This window comes from Nipponia nippon, unplaced genomic scaffold (assembly GCF_047370975.1).
Source record: "Nipponia nippon isolate SJK-2023a ecotype South Korea unplaced genomic scaffold, ASM4737097v1 scaffold_21, whole genome shotgun sequence".
Taxonomy (NCBI): domain Eukaryota; kingdom Metazoa; phylum Chordata; class Aves; order Pelecaniformes; family Threskiornithidae; genus Nipponia; species Nipponia nippon.
Genome location: NW_028262338.1, coordinates 4,176,887 through 4,194,062, shown reverse-complemented (window position 1 = coordinate 4,194,062; position 17,176 = coordinate 4,176,887). Strand labels below are relative to the sequence as shown.

Here is a 17,176-nt window from a genome sequence, read left to right as displayed (position 1 = left end):
GTAGTTTCCACGGTTTTAATTTCCCAGACCTGAATGCAGTTTGCATGATATATGGTAAAGGCATTGCAAACTAATTACAAATTCCGATCTAAACATGTCAGATTGCAAAGACTTTGAAACAACAAATTACAATTGTCTATTTATATTGCAATAACACAATAACATTTTAAAGAGGCTTTATATAATTAAGGTATGATCCTGCAAAGTGCTGGGTTAAAATATAATCCAACATATACTTCCATTTCTTTAAAAGCAATGCTATATTACTATGGTATGTTACCTAGAAATTCTCCAGAGATGTTGCCAGACTTTCTTCCACGTTAGAGATGTCAAGCTGTCGTCGTTGGCAATTTGCACGCATATTTGTAACAACAGTTTCGTGGGTTAGCATTAGTTTCCCAGGTAACTTTTTCTTTACCTGTGCAACAAACTTTGAAAATAGGTTTTATCTTTTTCTGAATATTGTGAGATATTGTTCCCTTGCTTAATTATGTAAAACTACCTGAAGAGTATATAAGAGATTGTTAGAGGGTGTAACAGGAACGGCAAGTGAGTAATATAGATAACATATTCAGGTACCCAGCATCAAGAAATTTATTATAGGAATGGCTGAGCCCAGTAGTTAGGTTGAAGTTTCAAGGGCGACTGTACAGACTGGGATGTAGTGCTTCTCTGTAAGCTGAATTTGGGATAAAAGGCTGCTTCTAGAAGCCTTGGAGTTTTAAGAGTTGGCTGACGAGCAATAGCTAAGAAGGTGTGACCCGTGGAGAAATATTAACAGGTTTTCTCTCTGTGTATGCACACAGGCTGCATAGCTGCTTTTTCAGTTCAGAGAGGGGACAAAGGTACTTTTTGACCTTACAAGTAGAGAAAGAAGGCTGCTGATGGCTCCAAATGAAGCGGTGTCATAACTGTAAAGTAAAATTGAAAAAATGATGCAGTAGAGGGGAAATAATTGTGTTTAACTACAAAAATGGCTTGTTTGCTGTCTCTGTATGTCGCTGTTTCCTAATTAGGGTCTAGACTTAACAAATGGCAATTGAATAAGGTGTTGCATGCTGTAGGATTGTTCATATTTTATCTGGGTGGAAGTGATTTTACTTACTGTGAAATCTTGCATTTCAAATCAGAGATGTTCTATGAAAACTCGTAACACAGACACTGTAAGCCTGGCTCCTCAGGTTATTTTATCAGTTTGTACTAAGAAACAGGTATCTGGAGATTGGCAGATGTGCGTTATTCAACTGGAATATATTCAAGCACTTAACCCTAGGGAATATGTGATATAACTATACAAAGATTTTTTTTTTTTTTAATGCCATATTGAAATGTGTTTGACCTCTGGATATCTGCTCAGTGTTTTGATTTTTCTTTCTTTATTAGTTTGAAAATGAAATCATTTTGAAGTTGGACCATGAAGTGGAAGGAGGACGTGGGGATGAACACTACATGCAGTTGTTTGAGTCCATGTAAGTGGTGTATGAGAATAAATGCCTTCAGGACGTGTTTTTATCTTATTGTTCCCACTTCTCAAGTTGGTAACCTCACTTAAAACTAAAATGGAATCTTAGCAGCTTTTTTTATGACGGGACTGGAAATAGCAAACTGTTTCAGTAAACCTGGTTTGAATTGCAGTTTTGCTCATTGAAACTGTTTTCCTGGTTGCTTCTCAGTATTCTGTGCTCCAGCTAAATTAAGAAGAAATTATACTTAACCTGAGGAAATGACACCTAACCCTCTATCCAACTTCCAAGCCAAGATAATCAAATATTCACCCCACTCTTTAGTCTTTCCCCATTTTTCCTTATAACCTTCCTTGTTTTTATTTCACACTAATAAGAAGGAGTTATTTTAAAATGTCTTACTTGCTTTTCTCAGTGTCTAGATTGGACTCCAAGAGATTATTCTCTGAATTTACATAAAGTGACTATCCTGGAATGAGAATATTGCGAAGTCCTACAGCTTAATAAAAATATTTCTATTTCTATGTTTCTAAAAATCCCAAAGCCTGATATAGCATCTCCTTCTCTTCATGGCTGCCCACATTCAGCTTTATTCTCAGCGCTTTAATCGCTGTGTCTTCACTTGTGGCAGGTTGCGCGTGTGATGCATTGGGCAGCGGTGGAATCCCCGCGCCTACCTCTGAGAATTTGTTCCTAGCTTTGTGCCTTAGACTGTAACGGGGAGAAAGTACATCGCTCATCATACGCTTTCTCAAGCATTGATACCCTCGTAGTTATGAAGCAGAAAAATGCTGTAGCATTTTGGCTACGTGACAAAATTAATATACGTGTTGTGACTTTGAGTGTGTGTTTTCACTTTGTCAAAGCCTGGGACCTGGTATATATTGTATTTTTGTGTAGGGAGTAGCAATCTTTGCAAAGACGCACTCCAGATGAAGCATGAAATCTTTGTGTATACTGCAATGGAAAAAAAGTCTACTTTCAGTGAAAACATAATTTTGTAAAAAATACTGAATTATACAATTAAATAGTAATACGTAAATGTTATCTTATGTAAACAATATGTGCTTCTATTCTAATTAAATAGTACAATTTAAAAGAAACATCATTTAAATCAAACCTAATTTAAATGTTTGCGATGTTAGTTTAATTTCTGTCCTGTGAGGAGGCAGATAAAATATAGAGGCAGACTTGAACGAAGTAAGTTCAAGTAAGTTCATGACACTTTTTAAGCAACATAAAGCTATTCTTTGAAACTGATACACTGCCAAGGACAGATGAAGTCTTAATAAAGTCTCTGTCGCTTCCTAACATGCAATGTCTGTGTAGACTGAGCGCAATAAAGTAATTTTTCAATTTTGAATGTTTACTGTTTGACTTCAAGCTTAGGATAGCTAAGAGGTGATGCAGAGCCGTTCAGACTAGCTCTTGCTGTGACCGAAACCAGGCCTGCAAGTACACAGTTTTCTTAATCACCCTGCTGCAAAGCCTGGGCCGCGATGCCTGCCTGCACTGTCGCTACAGTTCATCATCTCCAGTACTGGGGATTCAGCTGAGACAGTGGACTTTTATTGCAGTGCTAAACTTTCCTTGCTCCTAGTAAGTTTTTTTCCAAATATCCATACTAAATCTTCCTTGCCTCAGTTTAAGCCACTTATTTCTTGTTTTACCCCCAGGGGACATAAAGAATCATTTATTCTGTTTCTCTTTGCAGCAGCTTTAAACAAATTTGAAAGTTGCTGTCAAGTTTCCTTTGGTCTTCCCTTTAGGGTAAACAACCCCAATATTTCAGTTGATGATATGCATTGTTTTCTGGGCATTCCTTCACCTTCCTTCAGATCTTGTGTATGAGACTCTTCGAGGTTTACTTTTTCTGATCTGTGTAACATTGTTTGCTTGTCTTGTTTAAAGTTTACTCTTACATTCAAATACTTTTCTAGGGAACGAGTACCTACCCAGCTAAATCCCATCTTTCAGTAGTGCAGTTAAGTAGGCTTATCAAACATACTACATAGCATTTGATCTTCCTGCCTTTCCAAGGTGCCCTTCTTTCTTTGATGTATCTGTTTTTTTCCCCTTGATACTCCCCTGTGTTCTACAAGACTTCAAGTTCAAGGTTTCCATATTTCTAAAGATGTCACTTCATATTGCCTCCAGATAACGTTTTCTGTTCCATCCTTGAAGTTGTTTAATGATGCCTGTAGAGGACAGTTGAAGCAGAGGCTGGTGACTTGTCTGTGGTAGGACCCTGTTCTCTTCTCTCTGCTGTTTTTATTTGTTTGGTTTGTTTTAAGTCTTCCTACCTTCACACCTTTCAAAGCAGGGATTTCAAGCCTCTATCCATAGCTCCCTGTTCCAGCTGGATAGAGACCTAGTTAAAGTGGGCTCCAGATTTATTCATTTGGTCATATTTCTATCCACTAATTTACTGTAACTGTCTGCATCCCTGCACAGTTGCAGTTGCCACCTGAATGCAGATATTTAGCAGTAGGCAATGACTCTTCTGTGTGTTGATGCTCGCCTCTGTAACCGACACTTACCCACACTGGTTGGTTGCTGGGATCTTCCCCGTGCCCAGTACCCAAACAGGATCCGCAGAAGTTTAATCACTGCCTTGCAGTTGTCCATAGCCCTAAATGTTAGCATGCGCCGTGGTGGGGTTATGACCTGTGCTAATGAGCGCTGTCCCAGCCAGCGCCAAGGAAGCGCTGGGATAACACGGAGTAGATGGGAGGCTGTTCTCAACAGGCGGAATAGACAAGGCTACCGTGTTTTGGGAAACGGAGTTGAATCTAGCTATATGAATACAAGTTGTGCTATGCCACTTTTCCTCAGGCTCAGAAAATGTATTCTGGCATGTTTTAGTTACTAATACAGGCTCAACAGAAAAGAGCATTTGGAAGCTTTCCAGTTCCCCATCATTGTAGTGGCCCGTGTTATGCGGTTGTTTTCTCGAGCTTTATTGAAAATATTTTTTATTTTAAAACTTCTATTTTTTTCAAGCTCTGTTTAAAAATTGAAAGGCTTCTTGCTCCCTCCTGGGGAGAAAAAATCTTCTAAAATTGTATGGGTCCTTTTTATTGGGGTTATTTTATAAAGCTGAGCAAGATGGCTTTTTAAATCTTCCCTCATGAGACAGGTATTCCTCTCTTCTGTTCCCTTTGTAGTTCTCCTCTATGTGTACTCCCGTTCATCTTTCTGTAGCGACTGGAGTTAGGTACTATATCCTGGGTGAGATCTAGCAATAGCTTGTGTTTTATGTCAATGTTTTTCTCCTTGTGTTGGAAAGAAATGTGATGCCTTGGTGACTCATGTTAGTTTCAGAGTCAAGTAACGTTCCTGGGTCTGCCTTGTTTGCTGTCGCTCCAAGTGAACGTATGGCAAAAATTCACAGTAGTCACTTAAATGGTGACTGTACTTTCCTTTGTTAGCATCCTATCCTGTTTCTGATACTTGCATATGTAAAATAACCCCATTTTTCCTGTGTAGTATTCCAGTCTCCTGTATGATCCTGAGGCTTTCTTACTTTCTTTTCCACAAATACCACCTAACGTGCTTCAGCCTATTCTGTCGGTTGTCAACTCTTCAGACCCTTTAGTATTTAACATTCCATTTGCAATATCTTTAATGTCATAAGCTATGTTTCAATAATTTATTTAAATATTTCAGTTACTGTTTCAGACGAGTCAGACAAGAGCATTTAAAGTATTCTGGTTTTACCTATTAGCCTCTGTCTGTCACATCTCGTACAATACAGCCGTTCTTTCAGACGTGCGTGTACAGGCTCCCTCTGGCTCGGCAAAATGACTCTGTTGGAGCTGTACAATCCAAGGAATAAACATTAGGTGCTGGGTTTGCTTTGCTTGAGTTTCAGCTTTGTGACTGGGTACTTTGCTGAGGTGCCATTCTAGGCCAAAGCTCCGAGGATTTCTTTGCAGTTGAAGTTAATATGAATAGGTATTTTCTGAAGGAAGTTTTAATAATTCTGAGGAGTAAAAAATTATTTCCGCAATTAATTAAAAGGTAATGCTTTATCATGAAAGTTTAAAAAATAATAGTGTCCTTAAAGATTAATAATAAATTATTAAATGTGTTTGCCTATAAATTGAGCGCTGTTAATGAAACACTAAGAGGTCAGAAATCAATAATAAAATGTCATTGAAACTGCTCAGCTTAAGCACCCAGCGTAGTTTCAGGGATAATTTTGCAATTGCTAGTTTGGGGAAAGTTAACTCCATCTCAGCCAGACCCAATGCATGCATATATAAATACATATATTTATATATATTTTTATATATATATATATATTTAAAAGTGCAGGAAACAAGCAATGAAAGAAAAAAAAAAATCTTTGCTGACGTGCTGGTAATCATTTCGTAATGTTCAAACAGTTAAGCTTTGAAAACAAAGCTATGATAGTAATGTGAAATATCTACTCCTAAGTCACTTCAGCACTTTATAGAAAGAGCATATGCTAATATTTTGTTAATGTAAATTGGAATCTGATGATGATGTATAAAACTCACTTTCCTATATTTTTATCAAAAGAGAGCTAATTGCTTTTTTTTAATCTGCAGAAAGTTTATTGTTTGGTTTTGCTTATTTCTCAAGGGGAAATTCCTCTGGTGAGGTCTTGTTAGTGAATGTCGTTTTTGACTTAAAATTGTAATTTGTGTTAGTTTGCAGTTTCTACTCACGCGTAACTGTACAAAGAGAAGAAAGTAATTGTTGTGTTTTATGTTGCACGACAACAGAGGAAAGGAAGGTCTAATGTCTATTGCAATAGTGTGGCGTTCCAGAGACTCGAGTTTGTTATACCGCAGATGCAGGTTGCTCTGTGCTGAAATTGTGGGTATACCCTTGAATTTGAAGTCATTTTCAGACAGGAAAAGTAAAACGTTTCATTTTTTTTCTTTTGATTTATATCCCATCTGTCTTCTAGAAATCTAAGTTACCAACCCACAAAGGGAACTTCCAGTGCATTCTGCAGTTGCTTTTGCCCTAGTTCAGTATTTGCCTTCAGGTCCAAACAGGTTTTCAGCTGATGGGCCACTAATTTTCACAGAATTGTAAAAACGGGGGTTTTTTTGTGTGTTTGCAGTCTTACAGAGTGTGCGTGTCAGTATCCCGGCATTTTTAACATGGTTGAAAGTTTTGTCAGCCTAGTTAAAGGCCTCTTGGAGAAACTGCTGGATTACCGAACTGTGATGAACGATGAAAGCAAGGACAATCGCATGAGCTGCACTGTGAACTTGCTGGTATGTTCTCTCCTGTAATTCTTGCGTGAGAATGGGGAAGAGCTTTAGAATCCATTTACTTAACATGAAGGTAAAGCTTCCTGGGGATAGGAGTGGTTGACAATGCTCAGTAGTGATTTAAAATCTGAATCAAAAGATTTTTTATAGCTATTTGCGTGGATGTACGCGCAAACCTGAAAGCAACATCCACTCCGTTCTTTAGTTTCGCTTGTATGTTTTATCCACTTCAACTCTGTGGGTAAATAAGGAAGTCTACTCTTCAGATACCTTGACCTTTTGATAGGCTTAATGTAACGGTGGGCTTTTGCCAGTCGAGTTTTGCATGAGGAACTAACCCACTTGCTGCTTTAGCAACTCAACAACTATCGTTTTTAAATCTGGGGAAGAAAGCTGCAAGATACGCTTGCAGTAGGGTGCCGAGAAGGTTTGAGTGTCTGATCTGGTTCTAGGCCACCCCGTCTTTTTTGCTATTCCTATTGTGTAATGAGGATATCGCATATAGAGATTGCTCCACCAGGACGTGCCTCTAAGCTGAAGAGAAACCTTCATCAACTTTGAAGGCTGGAAAGAGAACACGGTTAATATGTGTTGCACTCACACTCTCCGTAATCACTGCGCAATGTGCAATTTCTGCAGCTCCTCAGGAGGCAATTCTTGTCATACATTTTGCACAGCCTTAGCAACTCATATATCTGCAAAAATGTTAGGGTGACAAAAATGGGCTTTAGTCCTGGGATTAGCCCCTTTAGAGGTATCGCACAGCAGTGTTGCATATCCACAGCGTTACATCTCAACTTCAATAAATACCAGCTTCTCTGGCCATCAAGTGTAGCCAGAGCATGTAGTTTACTATGTTAATGCGTTTGGATAACCCTATTTTCCTCTTCTCCAAAAGAAAAACTTTCACTAATGATTTTATTAGTGAACTAGGAGAAGTATACACATGTATGTATAATAATAACACATACTAATAACTAATTAAAATATTAATTGAAGCAGTAGTGCCAGGTTTAAACTTAAGATAGTCTGTAAATAATGTATGTCTTGTGCTGTGCAACTAGCCAGAAAACCAAAACTTCAGCGTATATATTTTTATCTTGTGTTTTAATAAAAGACATTAGGAGATAACTTTTAAATGTTTGTGTCCCTAGAATTTCTACAAGGACATTAACCGTGAAGAGATGTACATCAGGTATGGCAGTTGTTCTGTTGGATCTGTTTTGGAGGGGCAACAATGTTCTCTTACGAATTCTGTTTTTATCATTGTAGTTGAATTTCTGTTACTTAATGTTAGTTTATCATCCAGAATGACTCTGTTGTAACCCTGGCCTCCTTTATATCCTTACTCCATTGTTTGCTTAGCTTTCGGCAATTTGGAATCCATCATACGTATACATCAGCAGCATTTTTTTCCCAAAGAATCAACTTTTAGTTGATCAAATCACTCAACATTCGTTGTCTATTGTTTTAAATAAAGAAAATGCAGCTAGATTTGAGGTTTGATGGAGGGTGTGCCATACATTTAGAACGGCAGAAGAAACATTCAGCTTTTGTAGAATTGTGCAGTCTGCCAAGTCTCTTTAAATATGCAACACTACGTGCAGTGCAGAATTACCAGTACAGCATTTTTCTGTAAGAGCTATAGCTGTACTGGCAAATTCTTCCAGATGTGACATGGCCTCTTACCGTGTCCACCAGTTTTGCATATGAGCTGCAGCAAATCTTGCTGTTGAAAAGATCACTAATTCCTGCCTCTCCTCTCATTCTGCAAAATCTGCAGAACAACCTGTGCCTCAGCCACGGCAGTACAAAGCCCAGAATCTCAGCTGAAATGAGCGCTGAAGGTGATTCAGAGCGAAACCTGGAGCTATGAGCTGGAGTGGCCAGGGAGAACAAGGCTCCCTCTGTGGGCATTGCTGAGGGGGACACGTTTTCAGTTGGGTTGACAACTGGGAATGGTAATCATAGAATCATGGAATGCTTTGGGATGAAAGGGACCTTTAAAGGCCATCGAGTCCAACCCCCCTGCAATGGGCAGGGACACCTACAACCAGATCAGGTTGCTCAGAGCCCCGTCCAGCCTGGCCTTGAATGTTTCCAAGGATGAGGCATCTGCCACCTCTCTGGGCAACCTGTGCCAGTGTTTCACTACCCTTGCTGTAAAAAATTTCTTCCTTATATCCAGTCTGAATCTCCCCTCCTTTAGTTTAAAACCATTCCCCCTTGTCTTATCGCTGCTGGCCCTGCTGAAATGCCTTGAACTGCTCCAGCAAGGAGTCAGAGTTCCTGTGTCAAAACTCCTGTTGTGTGTAAGAAGATGGGATGCGCTTTGTCTTTTTGGCTGCTGGAAAAGATGTGGCTTAAGTCACACGATGGGCAACGGTTGTACTGGTAGCAGCAGTGCTGCCCTGGGGATCAAGGAGAACACTGGCAACACAGAACACCTCTTCTGCCCCTGCCACCTTCCAAGTTGTACAGGGACCTGCTTTGTCTTTCTGGGATGGTGTTTTCTGTTTTCTCCTTTCCCTTGTGTTATCTGTTGTGCTTGCATCTATTTGCATGGAAAATGTTTACGTGCAATTGCAAAGTGCTACAGAGAAAGGCAGCTGTCCTTAGTAACAGTTCAGAAATAAAGGACTCGGAGGCCTGACTTAGACCTTGAGTCTCGTCGTTCTTCCTCTTCCTCTTAGAGGTGGAGCTGACCGCAGCTCACAGGAGGAGGTTGGCGCTCTCCTCCTTTTGTGCACAATGTTTCAGCGTACAAAGAGAGCACAGAAACGTCTGAACAAATGCACAGAGCTTTAACCCTTCTCAGAGAGTTCTTAAAGACTCTTTGGGTAGTGACTGAGAGGCATCTATGAAGTTTCCATCACAGAGTTTATCTAGAACTTGTTTGACACTTTGTACTCCAGTCACGTCAATATCTGGCCTAATTCTTGTTCTCTCCTCTAACAGATATTTGTATAAATTGCGAGACCTTCATTTAGATTGCGAGAATTACACGGAAGCAGCATATACCCTTCTACTCCATACGTGGCTCTTGAAGGTTAGATTTTCTAAACTCAATATATAAATAAGCTTTTGCAATTTCCAAATTTATAAATTAAAAAGCGATTCTCTTAATCTCGGATTTACTGCGTATTAGTTATTTTCCGTAGGGGTATTCAAGTTTCTACTTAAAAATACTGCAGTAGGTCATACAAAATTAACATTAATTGCTGAAATTTTATTTTCAATAGGGGATTAAAAGCCACATATTGGTAAAACTAAATATTGTAGCAAAAATAGTTTTATTTTATAGTGAGAACATTGTGTGCAAATTCTGAAGCCATTTAACTCCCATGTGGTTTCGTTTTGCTAATTTCTTACTATCCCAAACATAACGATGATGACAATTAAATGCAATTTTTTCCAGCTATCACAGGGGACATCTGACTTTTCATTTTAAATAATATAGATCACTCTGCCAAATTATGTTTGCTTTCTTTTGTAGCTGGTAATTATTTTTCGCTACAACTAATGTTTATTCTCATTGTAACTGATGTTATCAACAGAAATGGTCAGTAAGATGCATTTCCGTTTCAAGGAAAAAGTCAAAATTTAAATGTTCTTCAGCAAAAATTTGAGATTTCTTATGGAATTTATTTTAGTGTGGAACCATATAAATCTGGCTTTTCACAATGCTATTTTGCTTAAACTTCATTTTGACTTTCCTGATCATACAAAAATATGAGGTATATTGTATGTATCGGAATAGACAAAGATAATATTATATGCAAATATTTTAATCCAAAAAAATCAAAACCAAATCAGTCAAGATGGCACCACTGAAATAAAATGAACTCATTTTCTCACATAGATTTTTATCCTAATTTTTTGGGTGGGGGGCAGGAGGGAACACAGGTTTTTAAAATGTTGTGTCTGGTCCTGGTTATCACAGAAAATCCAGCACTTGTTTGAAGAGGTAATGAAAACATTCCCAGTGCCTTTCCCGGTTTCTTTGTGAAAGGGTAAAAAAAGACTGGGAAAAATCCACGTAGAAGAGCCAAAGGACGAGACCGGGGGAGGGACGGACGGACAGACGTATGTGTGAAATATTGAGCTCTAAAATCATGTGGTTTTTTTAATGTGGTGTTATTCTCAGTGGTCAGATGAACAGTGTGCACCCCAAGTCATGTCAACAGAGTTCCAGTGTTCACAGACCTATCGACACTTGAAAGAGAATCTGTATGAGAAGATCATAGAATACTTTGACAAAGGAAAGGTAGGTCCGTAGAGTTCTTCCCCCTGCCGCATCTCTCTTTACTGTGTTCCGTTGTATAGTAGTATTTAATGAATACGCTCTGTATAAAGTGTTTGTGTAGGAAATCCTCTCTGAAACGTGGGTCAAGTGAAAAATGTGTCCTGAAGGCTTATTCGCAGAGTATACCTGCTCTATGTGAACATATTCTTTCAATAACCACATTCACAAAGAAAGCGGGCTAATGTTTATACTGGCCACAAGCATCTCTGTCAGGCAGTAATAAAATAATAAAAAATGTTGAATGTACTTTCCTTTGCTAGGAAAAGAATGCGGACTACACAGATTGCATTTCTAAACCATTCGGTCATTATCTCCCAAAAAACCAGACAGTTCAAAATGGACATATTTGTTTCAGAAAAGTCTGAGAATTGTATCCTAGACTTAAAATGTAGTAGTTTGATGTTCAGTACCTGGGTTGAGTTCAGCTTTTAAAAAAAAAAAAAAAATTTGTTAATAAAATTGTCAATACAATGACAGTAGAGCGGAGATTTTTGGAAATAAAGCAAAGGACTTGAAAGCAGGGGAAAATGTTGCAGTGCCGGCTAATGAATCTTATGACCCAATAAGGCCTTTAAGTCATTACGTCTTGTTCAGCTGTAGCCAAAGGTAGGAAGGGGGAAGGCATTTCATTTCTGCTTCTTGCAAAATAAAGGCATAACTCCCCCAGGAAACTCCCTCCTGTAATTCAGAAGGTAGAAAGTTCTTGGTGCTGCAGCACTGTGCAGGAAAATGCAGTGCTATTTATAACTTCTCTGGGTTTTTGCTGGCATCTGAAATAACTCCGGTGTAGCAGTCCCCTCCCACTGTATCAGAATAATGAAATCCTCACGAGTTCTGACCTCCCTGGCATTCAGGTTCTCCTCGATACACCGAAGGAGGTTTGCAGGCAGCCGAATGCAGCTGTCGGGTTCGGAGCCACCTAGCCTAGGAGCACGGGGCACCGTGTAAAAATGGTCACAATGCCTGTGGCCGCCAGTGTCCTTACATCAGCAGAGAATTATGCTCAGAAAAGCCCTTTTGTCTCCTTTATTCTGAATAGATGAGAAGACTGACAGAATTTGAGAAATATCCTCCAGAGGGGGAGGGAGTTTCTGTCTGCTTTAAGACCACTTCTGTGCTGTGTATGTTAAGCGCCTATAGCAGATGAGAAAAACTGTCCCAGTCTTTCCAGTGCAGCTCTGTAATTCCTCACAGTCATTTTCAGAGGTAGCTATTAAGTTGTGTGCAAAGAAACAAGCTGCTACTCCAGGCAAGGGGCAATTGAAGTCTTGTAATTTTTTAGCAATGTGCAAGGCTACCTATGATTACGGATGCTTCAGAATTTCTTGTGAAATACGTGTGTTTGCTTTAAGAAGAGGCAGGTGTCAGTCCCCTCGTACACTGCTCCTATGCTTGGCCTGGATTCTGGATGTTATGCACCTTAGTGATTTACTCATCTTTTTTTTTTAATGTATCTGAGAGGTTAGATGATTTTTTTTATTATCTTATTGTAAGAATAAAGTAGGTTTACTTATTCCTTCCTTTAAGGAACTATAAACCACTTTTATTTCTTACATTAATCTGCTTTCCTAAAGTTTGGTTGCCTTGAGTCTTCCATTCTAAATGTGCAGTTCATAAATGACTGCAATTTAAAGACAGCATAATCAATAAAACGGTAGTTAAACAGTGATGCATTAAAAACTTGTTTGTTGATACTGGATTTACTTTTCGACTATGTGGTTGCGTTGCAGATGTGGGAAGAAGCCATATCTTTATGCAAAGAACTTGCAGAGCAATATGAAAAGGAAGTTTTTGACTATGAACTTCTAAGTCAAAACCTGGTAAGATTATATGCAGGTCTTCAAATTATTTCAGTCACAGAAATTAGTACTTTTGAGCTATCAAATGATAGAGCTGCTTATGAGCTTGTTGTCTACAACTGATTTTTAATTCATTTGTCAAAGAGTCGCTATGTTTTATTGTAGCAATCCAGTGGTAAAGTAGAGATTCATAAAGAAATGTTTATTAAATTAAAGTTGCATGGACATCTGCTTGTTGAGGTATTTTGAAACTTCTGTAGATGAAATAAATGTGTTCTCACTGAGCACGATTTAAAGGCCATGTATAAAAGAAATACAACAGGGTTTTGAGGCCTTTGTACCGCTTTAGGGTAGAAGCGGCAGCTGGATGCATTTTTTCCATGAAGTTTTGCTTTAAATTTTAGGAAGTCGAATCTTGACAAGCCTAAAGAATTCTGTCCTAATCAGGGACTGGGGACTAATACATCACAAGGAATTAGAACTAGGTACAAAGGCTAGACGGAAGATTTTAAAGGAAGATAAAATGTTCAGTTATTTGTTTTCATTAGAATTGAATTAATCTAAAAAGAATCCCCTACTCCACATACCTTCTTTTTTTCCACCCCCAAGATTCCACACTTGCATGGACTTTAACAAATGGTTAGGGCTCATTCAATAGATATCCCTGGATCTCCCACAAAGAAACCATGGGAATCAAAACCTGATGTTCTTGAACAGCCTTGTGTATAAAGAAAGCGTCTTTTCCTCCCAATCAATTCTGCTTTTATCATAAACTAAAAGACAAAGACAGTATTTTTTTCCAATTCCATTGAAGTTGCAGCGTTGCATGGCTCATAGATACAACACAGGAAATAAAAATAGTAAATCCAAGTGACACCTAGTGTTTTATGGAAGACGTGGTTCTAAGCCCTTTATGCGTGTGTGTCCTTAGCATGGTGCTAGGGCAAAAGTTTGAGTTGATCCATACCTCAGAAAACATTGGAGGCAGCGAGTTTGTCCAAATGGATTATGTCAGTAATGTTATCAGTTCAGTGTTTAAAGCGTGAAGTGCCAAGTATGACTTCGGTGTTTGCTTTTTTCTTTTCATGCTGGTAAATGAAGGGTAAGCCTGATTCTGAGGTCAAATAATTAAAGGTGAAGCCATACACATTTAGCTATGTATTATATTTGCATATAAATGTAAACAATATTTAATGTACCACAGCAGCATCATGTGCATCTGCATGCTGATTATTGCTACAGCTTACCAACTGATAACTGACAGCTCTTGCATATCCACCGATAGCTGTAGTACTACTGTAGACGTTAAAAAATAAATGGAAAAAAAAAGCAAACAGAAGTAATTGTGGTTGGTTTTGCTTTCAGATTCAACAAGCGAAGTTCTATGAAAACATCATGAAAATTCTGAGACCTAAACCAGACTATTTTGCTGTTGGGTATTATGGCCAAGGATTCCCCACATTTCTAAGGGTAAACCTGTTTAAATTCTTACTTTTTTCATCTATTTTCATATGCTTCTAAAAACACGAGTGTACTCTACTAATGCAAGAGAGTCTCTGGGGATATTTGCCATGGATTTAGTTTTGCTTGGATGCAGGTCTGTAGTCAAAATCTGCATTGTTACTTGTAAGAATATGCATGAAATGTTTTCAGGTGTGTTTAAGTTGGTTCTTTCTCTTTGATTGTAGGAACTAGAAGATAGATCAGGTAGTGAAGGTGGTACATGAGAGCCAAATGCAGCAATCTGATGTAATTCGGTGTGGGCAGCTCTTATGGTACATATTTCTCAGACGAGTCCCCACACAGGTTATTGATAACTAGCAGAATGTCATTAACTAACTTGTGTTCAAATTAAATCCAAAATTCTGTTCCGCATGAGGTTGGTTTTTAGTGGACCTTATAATGAACTGACAAGCGTTTCAGATTTATATTGCCTCTCAGCTACACTGGAAATACATGACGAATGTAGAAACAGCATATTTTTCAGACCAGTGCACTCTATAGCCAAATATTGTGTCTTTAACAGTGGGAAGTGGTAGATAAGTAGGGTAGGGAAGAGTGTAATATAGAGCAGGTGCGTAGTGATATTGACCTGGTGTGTATTCCCTACTTACCTGATGAACAGCCTCCTGGGTTGGAGGTGACAGTTTTGTTTTCTAGCCCTTCATGGATTGTTATGTGGTGAATTTGCCCAGTTGCTTTCTGAACTGATGCCTTCCAGAACATGCTGTGGCCTCGCAGCACACAACTGTGCGTGTCGGAGATTTCCTGTTGCCTTTTTGTTGTCATCAGATGATTTCTCTACACTAGTTCTTACAGAGAGACTGAGCGGCTGTTCTTTAATCACCTTCCTCATGCCGTTCATGACATGTTGTTCCTTATAGTCTTGGTTTATTTAAACATTGCTTCCACAGCAGTCATTCCATATGTTTTAAGATCCTGCTTCCCTTGCTGTCCATTTTCTAGTTCGTGAGATGGTAGGACAAGAAGTGTACATAGTATTTGAAATGTGGATACACTGTGAATTTGTTCAGTGTGATACTGACGTTTCTTCTTCTGTTTTTCTTGTAATGACTGAAGTTCAGGTTGCTTTTTTGATCTCTAATATGCATTGAGCCAACATGTTCATAGCAACTGGCTTGTATTAATCTTAAGTTTTTTCCTGAATGGTAACAGCTAGGTGATATCTTAGGACAATTATGGTAAGCTTGAACTGTTTTTATTAAACAGACCTCGATACACTGAATCTGCTCTCTGTTTTCCTTACTTTTCTCCATTTTTGACTACCATGTGAGAAATCAAGAATCCAAAGGGTCTGTTTTTTCAAGAAGCCTGCCAAACACAGGAAGTCATGCACAACTGGCTTTTCCTTTCGTTTTTTAAAAGATCATTGCTTTCTTCTAACCACAGTAGTGCATGTCTTCAGAGCATAAAACTAACCTGAATATTGATGTTTTCTTGTAGAAAAAAAAAGTCTTTTCTTACATACTACAGTGAACGCGGTAGCTTTCCTCACTCTTGAAAAGCAATGAAAGACCTCTTTTTCCTAGCTTTAAAGCCAAAGGTGCCATGAAAACATTGGAAAAATAGTGAAATGATATGCTAAGATTACACCAAAGGAAGCCTGCACCTTTTGTTTCTGGTATTCTCGAAGTATCCTGTTAAATGAAGCAAACTGAACCACAAACAAGCACATTTGGGGTTAGAGTGTATTGTAAATGAGGACAGTTCGTAATACCAAGGAAGAAGGAGCAGGCAGAGGAAACCTATCTATTGGTCTCAGAAAGCTGTGAAACCTGGAGCCAGAATGTATTTGAAAGCAAATCCTTCTACTTGACAGACAAGAAGAAAAGGAATTTCAGTACTTTTCTCACCTCCTATTCTGATTTTATTCGGCTCTAAAGGAGCATCCTCAGTGATGCCAGTTTATCTTCATTCTGTCTAACAGCACGGCGTCGAGCTTCTGGAGAGTCAGTGCTGCACTCCAGCACCTGGTCAAAATGGTGTCTTGTTTTATAGTTAATTAATATTCAGAAAACAGTAACATTTATTCCAAAATTTGGAGATGCTATTGTGCCTTTTTGCTGATAAACATGCATCTATAACTTCTGCCTCGGCATCATATAGACCAAGAAATCAGCTATTTATTCCTTGCAGAACAAAGTATTCATCTATCGTGGGAAGGAATATGAGAGGAGGGAGGATTTCCAGGCACAGCTGATGAGCCAGTTTCCCAACGCAGAGAAGATGAACACCACCTCAGCACCTGGAGAGGATGTGAAAAACTCCCCTGGTCAATGTATCCTTGAACACATGGGAGATTACGGAACGAAGGCGGGTTGGGGAAACCTTGTTTTTAGCAAGATTTTATCTGTGTGGAACAATCATTTCGAAAGTTTATTAATGTGGCATCTCAGTTTGCAGTTTTACTTATATGCCCTGCATGTCTTTTACAGTTTGTTCCTAAGGTGTTTGCTCCTGTTTTTCTCACAATTCTAAGGAGTGCCTTTCAGTCATCACAGAACCATAGAATCACTTAGGTTGGGAAAGACCCTTAAGATTGAGTCCAACCATAAACCTAGTCCACCCCTAAACCACGTTCCTAAGCGCCACGTCTGCATGTCTTTTAAATACCTCCAGGGATGGGGACTTGGCCACTTCCCTGGGCAGCCTGGTCCCGTGCTGGATCACCATTTCAGTGAAGAAAATTCATTCAAGTTCATACATGATTTACCTTTATTTTCTTCAGATGGCAGAAACAGTGATAAACACTTGAATTGGCCAAGTTTAAAGCAGCAAATTGTCTACTACCTCACATTCCTAGCTGTTGTGTCTTAATATTAAATTCGTGTC

At 38.8% G+C, this 17,176-nt stretch overlaps 1 protein-coding gene across 1 annotated transcript in view; it reads left to right on the top strand.

Moving 5' to 3' along the window:
* The window catches only part of DOCK2 (dedicator of cytokinesis 2), a 205,902-nt gene that overhangs the window by 167,243 nt on the left and 21,483 nt on the right, over positions 1-17,176 (top strand). Inside the window, exons 34-41 of the mRNA XM_087760115.1 lie at positions 1,384-1,469; positions 6,565-6,721; positions 7,873-7,913; positions 9,677-9,767; positions 10,866-10,985; positions 12,755-12,844; positions 14,189-14,293; positions 16,481-16,622. Coding sequence (XP_087616241.1) covers positions 1,384-1,469; positions 6,565-6,721; positions 7,873-7,913; positions 9,677-9,767; positions 10,866-10,985; positions 12,755-12,844; positions 14,189-14,293; positions 16,481-16,622 — 832 coding nt within the window. The remainder of the gene's footprint in view (positions 1-1,383; positions 1,470-6,564; positions 6,722-7,872; positions 7,914-9,676; positions 9,768-10,865; positions 10,986-12,754; positions 12,845-14,188; positions 14,294-16,480; positions 16,623-17,176) is intronic.